The sequence below is a fragment of the Pocillopora damicornis genome, chromosome 4, assembly GCF_964200805.1.
Source record: "Pocillopora damicornis chromosome 4, jaPocDami1.2, whole genome shotgun sequence".
Lineage (NCBI taxonomy): Eukaryota > Metazoa > Cnidaria > Anthozoa > Scleractinia > Pocilloporidae > Pocillopora > Pocillopora damicornis.
The window spans coordinates 3,566,705-3,574,740 of NC_142673.1; the positions used below are offsets into that span (position 1 = coordinate 3,566,705).

Below are 8,036 nucleotides of genomic sequence, written 5' to 3' on the forward strand. Positions count from 1 at the left end.
TGAGTAACTGCTGTCTGATCGCGGGCGATTTTAGGTGTCACGCGATTCGAAGGAAGTAACGACCAGGCAACTTTTCCACGATGTCTCTTTCCTCCTATATAATTCTCTTCGGATTAGCCATCTTTGGAATTCATTTCTGGCTGCAAACTAAAAGTTATATTTTCCAGCATGAAGAAGTTTCGCGGATAGCTAAACGCCATGCAGGGAACGGTTAGTTTACGGCATTTAAATGTATTTTCCCTAGCGAGGTACTCCTTGCAATTCTTGGACAGAGTATACCTTCCGCTTCCCCAAACATGCCATTTTCTGGACCTGCTTTCACACCTGGCCTCTGTTAGAGAGCAAACCCATTTCTAAACCTGGCAACTTAGAGTTGTACTTTGTTTACAGATAATTTAGCGCATGTATCTATGCCGAAGTTAAAAATAGCGGTTAAATTATTTACTCAACAACTCAGTGCGAACAATCTATCTTGATTACCTATCTTTCTCTTGCACGAATATGAAAGGACAATGACGTTTGCGTTGTACCCAACCCCTCACCCAAGGGCAAACCGGGCTGTATACAGCATATGTTACGTTTGACACAGGTATTCGCGTGCAGACACGCGTGCTCGACAAATTTTATGACAATAATTGTAAATATCATCATATTTTACTTTCCGTGAAGAGAAACTGCGAAATAATGATACTGAAATGCATATTTCCTATATCTTGGTGAAAAACAACAAATTATTCCTGCCATGAATTTGGCTTTCAGAGGTGATCTTTCTCCTTCAATATGTTGATGGAGATGTAAATATTTTTTGTAGACAAAAACATTCGTGCAATGTTCACAAAGATAGCTCTAGACCTTGAAAAAAAGTACCCAGGCCACATCCTACCTGAAGAGTCAAGACAGTGGCAGTTTGTGAATGCTGGGGGCTGGATGGGATCGATGTATTTACTGCATGCGTCTCTGACCGAATATGTACTATTCTTTGGTACAGCTGTTGACACACAGGGACATTCAGGTGTAGTATAACATGAGCTACAGCATTTTCATTAGCACTATAGCTAAGTTGAACCATTTTTACATACAAGTTGTATAATGCAAAAGTTTGCTAGTAGGCAGCATGGGTTAGGCATTGCAACCTCATTCCAAGTGTCTTCTCTATTCCCTCCTCCTCTCTCGTGAAAGGACCATGGTTGTAATGGATTACAAGCCTCCCAGAATTTGAAATATTAAAAAAACCAAATAGAGGGTGGGACCCAAGCATAAAATTTAGTCATCGCTTACTTGACAAGGAAGGGGAAACTTTGAAAACACACTTGATCTTTTCTCCTACAGATAGAATGTAATAGCACTACAAAACTAAGTTGAGGACTCACTCTCCCCTTTGTAGTTTTTGGCAGGTCCTCTCTCTAAGGGTCCTTTTTTGAGAGAAGAACAGAAAGAACCCTTGGAACAAGCTTGCAGACATTGATTGTTGTTTGAAGCGTCATTTGAAGTTGAGCTGGCTGCTTGAGTAAAGACAAAAATCAAGATCAGTGTTAGCAACAGCAAATTTATTCATTCCATAAATTTGAAATCTCTTAACTCATTTAGCTCCCAGAAGTGACCAACATGTAACTTCTCCTGTAACATCCAGACTTAACACAGCAAAAAGGGTGCTGAGAATCATCAAACACATCCAGTAAAAGTTGTTATATTGATCTAACACCAAATTCTTGTAACTAATTTACAAGGAAATAAGTAACAGCTAGAGGGGAGAATTAACAAACAGATCTTGTGAGTTAAAAGGGTTAGTAGTGACAACTCTCTTGGTTAAGCTCTTACACACACACTCATATTGGAATGAAGGGGTCATTCCCATTTCTCATATACTTAAACTCAAGGTACTTGAACATTCCTCAGTAAATATAATACTTCCTGAGGGCAATTTAGAAGCTTCATACCTCAAAGGGAATTTAAAAAAGGAACTCTAATGCATATGTTGATGATGATGATGATGATAATTTATCATACTTTTATTATTTCAGGACTCTACTGGGCAAACATTTCTGACACGGTACTAGCTGGCTCCCTACATCAGTGGAAGGAGGGCACCCTTGAAAGTCAGGTTTATGGTGCAGGAGACCTTGTGCTTCATGGCTGGGGTGAGGTTGCTGCTGTGCAATTTTCGGCCGGAACATGGATGGTGGAATATGGTCGTGGCTTTGTTCCTTCCACTCTTGGGTTTGCACTGTGGGATTCCATCTTTAGTACACTGGACTTTGTTTCAGCTTCAAAACTGATTGCAGTTTATGCAAAAGCCCTGGTTCGTGAAACTGCATTTCAAGTACAGGAGATGATTGAGACACTCAAGAAAAACATGAAGGCGTAATTTTTTTATGGAGAATTGGGACTTATTTAATGGTTATTAAATTAATCTCATGATGTGAAAAATTTACTTGCTGAAGATGTCATGAATGAATCTTGGATATTTGAAACAGACCAGCATGCATGAAATTTACTTTGTTTCGCATCTTGCTGTGCACATAGACCGTGAGCAGACGTCCCTTTCCTTCGGCGAAGTCCTTTACGCGAGCCAAAAAAACAAAAAAAACAAAAAAATACAGCGAAAAAAAAATTGACCTTAAAGGGTCACAAGAGCTTTGGGAGTGATGCGCTTGAAAATTTGAGCTCCTGCGCCGCATCAACATCAATTTTGTGGTTGTTGATTTTTTTTGGACTCGTGCGACAGACTTCACCGAAAAGAAGGGACTGCTCAATCTCTTATTGAACAAAACTTTTAGGAAATATCCACACTTAAAAATAACATCAACCGTTCGAAAAACGAAGCAAAAAACGTACGAATTTCTTGCGTGTTACCTTGCTTGAATTACTAAAACTTACGAGCAGAAAATTGCGCAGCTTTGAGTAGAAAATTCTTAAAACTGTACGATTTCAAGAAAAAAAGTTCTATTAAACAACACTTTTGAGACATGTCAACACCTCAAAATGATATTTACTGTTCTAATGAAGAGTCCCCAACTTCGCAAAGCCTCAGTTGAAGTCAGAAAACTCGTTGATGTTGTTTTTTTTTTCCAGCCATAATTCGCATCACTTTTGGGAATGAATTATCGTTAACTCCAAAACTAATTTTTGTCGTTTGAAAGAGCTACATGCTCACTGTTTTTTGAAACGAGTGTTATTTAGCATATCTTCTTTTCATTTTGAGCTCCAAAAGGTCTGGCTCAATCGAGATAGAACGGCAAAACAATCTGGGAAGTTATGAAACCTCGCGGCTAAACTCGACGTGAATTTTCAGCCGAAGTGAAACTTCACACTACACGTTAAGGAGGCACGGCCGGAGTTGCGCGCGCGCGTAGTGGAACCATTACTCTCGGGTGTGATTGAAAGAGGTCAGTGACAAAAAGATTACGTTTATGTTTGTCGAGGAAAAATGTTCTTGTCTCCTCGTAGACTTGTCATGGCTTAGAACAATAAAATAAGTATGAGATTCACAATTTGTATTGAAAAGAAACTTCATATTCATTTCATTTAAGTGGAAGCAAACGCCAGGCGTGTTCTTGGTTTTCACGAGTGGAGTCAAGCAAATTGAGAGTGTACGAAAACGCGAAATTTGTGGGAAAGCGAAGAAAAGTGCGACAGAGCGTCCCCTTCCTCATCTCTTTTCCTGCGCTCTTGTTTCCGCTCGTTATAACTAACTGAGGGTCTGTTATGGTCTTAGACCTAGCGAGGGCGAGGAGCGCGTCGCGTCCTGCCCCTCTCGCGCGTTACTCGCCTCTCACGCTCACCTCGCACCTGCCTCTGCTCACCTGATAAATCCAAAAGAAAGGACGATGGCTGCCCTACATACAACTGAGCTGATAGCTGAACAGCGTGCTCATTAATAGATTGTTTGATATTTCAGTTTACACAGACTGTTCGACCTGCCAGATTTCCATGAACGATTCTGCCGATCAAGGTCTTCAGGGGTAGATGACAATTTTATAATGGTTACAGCATATGGCAACGTTTCTTTCCCAACCTTAATCATTCCATTGTCTTCATACTTGGGGTCTTTCAAAAGGAAAGTCTTGCTTTTTGAAGCAGGATTCGCTTATCAGAGACAAAGAGACATTCTACTGATTCAAGCTTGTAATCCCATCCGAGGCGAAGGGGGGGGGGGGGTGGGGGGGAGAGGATGGGGTTGGTGGATAATAATACTCTGAGGGGTCACACAATTGTAGTCCTAAATAGGTTCGTGACCCTAAACAAGGTAGGGTTTTCGGAACACTCGTGTTCCCAGTCGGACACTAATTTATGACCTTTTACGTCACCTTTTAATCAGGTCGTCTTTCCAGGAGCACGCAATTCTTGAGTAGGATGCTGATGTTGACAGAGCACAGTCTGCTTGAACTGTTATAAAATTTTATTCTAAATATTCTGTCTAAATACATGGAGGTTTCCAAATTTTGGCAAATCAGGAAATTTTGTTTCAACTGTCCTATTATGGAAGACATGTCTGGATAAGATCGCAGCAATAATAATAACCTTTATCATAAAAATTACAATTTCAGACTCCTGCTGCGCGGTCGTTCGATTTTAGTATTACTTGTATGATCACAGGCCGAATTGGACTCCACTTAGTCCTATTACCATTGTTTATTCAAGCGAAGTTTATGACGTCTGAAAACAGACGCCAGCTCTTGCAGAAATAAGAAAAGCCTGCTGATACTGCACCAGCAATGCTAAAACCACTTTTTTGTTTATTTGTTTGTTTGTTTGTTTTTTTTGTGAGACTGAAAAGCAAAGTTCCACAAAAAAAAAACCCGACAGCGGTTAATGTACGATTCACTTTTGCGCAATAGAAATTTGTGCGAAATGTTTTAGTTTCTTTTAATGGCTACGTCTGTGATTGACATGTCTGCCTATCAGTGAAGTTTTGATAGTATTTGTTCGGATGCGACCAGACCACCGTTAAAAATTGGAAAAAACTTTATTTTTCCCCGCAAAACATTGGAAAACAATTTTTTCCGAGTGCAACCTGGTCATATATACCACATCTGCGGTGGAGAAGAGGGCTTCAGTGCCCCACCCTCATTCAAACTTTCCTTGTACCCTGCCCCCCCTCCCCCCTCCTCCTTATCCATTCCCAGAGGAATACGACGCAAACATTAGACAAGGAAGGACAGAAGACCTCTTTTTTATTTAAACTCGGGTGTTTTAATTTTACTCCTCCCTTTTTCATTAGGTTCTACTGGTGAGTTATCGAATCTAACAAAAGTATTTTCTCGGTATTTCAAGGAGTGTCCTCAAAAAGGATAACATCCAACGTTTCCTTTGATGTGTTTTTGTACTTAATAAACACCGTTATGTGATTTGATTTAACATATGGAAAATGAATCATTCTATAAATGGCGACTGGCAAAAATCCCAGGCTTGGGAGATGCAGAGACACCGTTTCTGAATATCCGCGACAGATATTTAAAAACAATCTAGGAAAACACCCAAACATTCGATGCTCGGATTACATAAAGACACCATAGATGTTGCTTTATGCTTGCGATGATCTTTTCTGCGTCTGTTTATTTGGTAAATCAGCATCAACATTTCGATGCTTTTAATTTGTACCAATCACCACATCCTATTTTGATAGAGCATACAACTTGACGAGTGCACACAAAAAACAACAACAACAATGAAGAAACAAAAACAAACACGTCTGGCCGCGACTATCATAATCGAAAACCAAACAATAGAAACATTTTATTTTGACAATTGGGGAGCCGACACAAGACAATAATATAACATATCGACCCGGCCGGCCTCAACTTTTCGATGGCACTCCTAATTAGTTTTAAATGATGTTTGTCAAAGGTTAACCTTTTCAGTATTGTTCTCCAGTTTTAAAAGCCTCCGCAAACACAGCGGAGCTTCTGTTTCTAAAGTTCCTAACCATAGGCAACCAGAAAAGAAATTTCTCAAACGGAAAAACCTGTGGTGATTTTGCAGTCAGTTAAAGCGATATTCAAGACGGCGACGGTATATCGAAGGCTCGTCAACTGGAAGCAGACAATGGATGAAGAGACTTTGGACGACAAAAACACACATGATAACTTGGCGTGGCACCAGAGATTTCTAGGATATTGCTGTCACGTTATCTCCTTTGAGGGATATTCCACGTCGGGTTTAGTCCGGTTTAAGGTGAATAGTTTCATTCGATTTTTTGTCTTAAAGAAAAAACAAACAAACAAATAAAAACATAAATGAGGCAAGAGTTGGGAGAAATTTGCAAATACCCGACAACCTGACTTTATATTTTCCTGATTAAAAAAAATGAGGAGAGAGCTACTAAGAGGTAAACATATGCTGATGAAACACTTGTGGCATTCCAATGCTCCCACATATAAAGTGCTCAAAACAAAGATAAAACCACAGAATGAGGATTAAGACTCTAGATAAGAAAACTCTGAGGATAGATCGAAGACCGGAATTGCATAGTCTTTGTTTAGTTATCACTGTTGCTGTTTCTCCAAAGATCTCTTTGGAAACGCAGCAGCTCAATCTGCGTGACATCTTCATGAAAATAGCTGGGGACATTTCTGTTCTACCAGCTTGGGTCAAAGTTCTTTGATTCGTACAGTTTTATATGACACTATCTAACCAAAAGGGAAACAAAATGTTTTTACATACCGGACATTTGGCCACACCCAGCAAGGGAACAAAAACCATCGTGTGGGCAGTGTGGAGAATTTTAAAGAGTTCATTGTTTACCTTATCGATTACATTAACTACCCATAAAGTATCATCTGCAAGTTTAAAGCGTCATTTACCTCGCAGCGTCGCCGGGAGTAAAGCTTTGCGAAAGTGAAGAATCCTTGAAAAGTCTTGCATACAGAGACGAAGATGACTGCCAAAGTTTTCTTCTTCGTTATTGCCGTTCTATTTGTGATGCAAATTGAAGCTAATCCTCTGTACGACCGAGATTTTTTTCGGAGACTGCACATGCGTAAGTACAACAAATATAATGTCGTGTAATAAGGAGAGCATTTTTCCCTTTCAACCAAACCGACGTACGTTTTGAACAAGATGTGAATATTGTCAGGGCGTACGTAAAGTGCGCGGAGCTAACAATTGTTATAAATCATATGCGATACATTCTTCCTGAATATGTTAGACGTACCTTCATGAGATGGATGCGCCACAGTTTCTCATAAATTGTCTCAAGGGGTAGCAAAATGAAGGCGAAAGGACGGACCTTTCCTTAAACATAGTCAGAGTTTAAAGAGTTCAATAGGAGAACTTTACCAACCTACCCCTCCAGCCAGTCCCTTCCTCCCCTCTGTCCGCTGCGTGTTCTGCAAATACATTGTCTGCAATATGATAACATTCAAACGCTGAAATTAAATTTTCACAACGACCCAGCGGTTCTGATGGTTAAAAGTTTTTTTTGAAAATTAATGACTCTGAAATCCCGGCTGTCGATCAATCGATTAAGCCAAACGCGAATGACAATAACCGCGACATGCGAGGGAGAAGTCACACGCGCTAATGTGTATCTGCTTTCTCGCGCGCGTTTACTTTCGTTCGCGCCAAGCGTCTGCTCCGCAAACAACCATACTTCTTGCATAGCATCAACATCTGTATATCTTAACCGCTGTATTCTTTGCACGAGATACGTATATTTTTTAATTAGAATCTTTCTTTTGCCCTGCTTCATATAATTATTGTTATTATTATCATTATCATTGCTAAAATATTTCTAATTAATTCTTACAAAGAGCCAATGATGGACGAACACCCGGATGCATACGCACGTCGACGGCTAGGTAAAGAAAAACGAAAGAAAGAAGGAGTGGGTCATTAAAATCAGAGGAGAGAGGCGAGCGGAAAGGGAAGAGAATTTAGAGCTTTTTTGCGCGTCCTCACATACGCGCGTTTTACTTGCTATTTTTCTGATATTCGAGACTCTTTTGTTGCTGTTGTTAGTTTGTTCGCTTTTGTCTTTGAAATTCAAATATTTCTACAAGTTCTCCTTTCCTTACAAATAGAGCCAATGATGGACG

At 39.9% G+C, this 8,036-nt stretch overlaps 2 protein-coding genes across 2 annotated transcripts in view; both read left to right on the forward strand.

Annotated features, from left to right (window-relative positions):
• The first annotated feature begins 1 nt into the window (after position 1).
• Positions 2–2,973, forward strand: LOC113679384 (sigma non-opioid intracellular receptor 1). Its single transcript, XM_027196335.2, has 3 exons — positions 2–210; positions 812–1,012; positions 2,022–2,973. Exons 1-3 carry the CDS (start codon positions 81–83, stop codon positions 2,363–2,365), a joined length of 675 nt encoding a protein of 224 aa, XP_027052136.2. The 5' UTR covers positions 2–80; the 3' UTR covers positions 2,366–2,973.
• Positions 2,974–6,468: 3,495 nt separating this feature from the next.
• Positions 6,469–8,036, forward strand: part of LOC113679355 (uncharacterized) — a 5,645-nt gene continuing 4,077 nt past the window's right edge. The window contains exons 1-3 of the mRNA XM_089205597.1: positions 6,469–6,979; positions 7,752–7,799; positions 8,022–8,036. The exon at positions 8,022–8,036 is cut by the window's right edge and continues 33 nt beyond it. Coding sequence (XP_089061723.1) covers positions 6,877–6,979; positions 7,752–7,799; positions 8,022–8,036 — 166 coding nt within the window. The 5' untranslated portion in view covers positions 6,469–6,876. The remainder of the gene's footprint in view (positions 6,980–7,751; positions 7,800–8,021) is intronic.

Coding starts and splice junctions, on each gene's coding strand:
- LOC113679384 (XM_027196335.2), top strand. CDS start 81: ATGTCTCTTTCCTCCTATATAATTCTCTTCGGATTAGCCATCTTTGGA. Junction 211..811: donor TAAACGCCATGCAGGGAACG/GTTAGTTTACGG, acceptor TATTTTTTGTAG/ACAAAAACATTCGTGCAATG. Junction 1,013..2,021: donor TGACACACAGGGACATTCAG/GTGTAGTATAAC, acceptor TTATTATTTCAG/GACTCTACTGGGCAAACATT.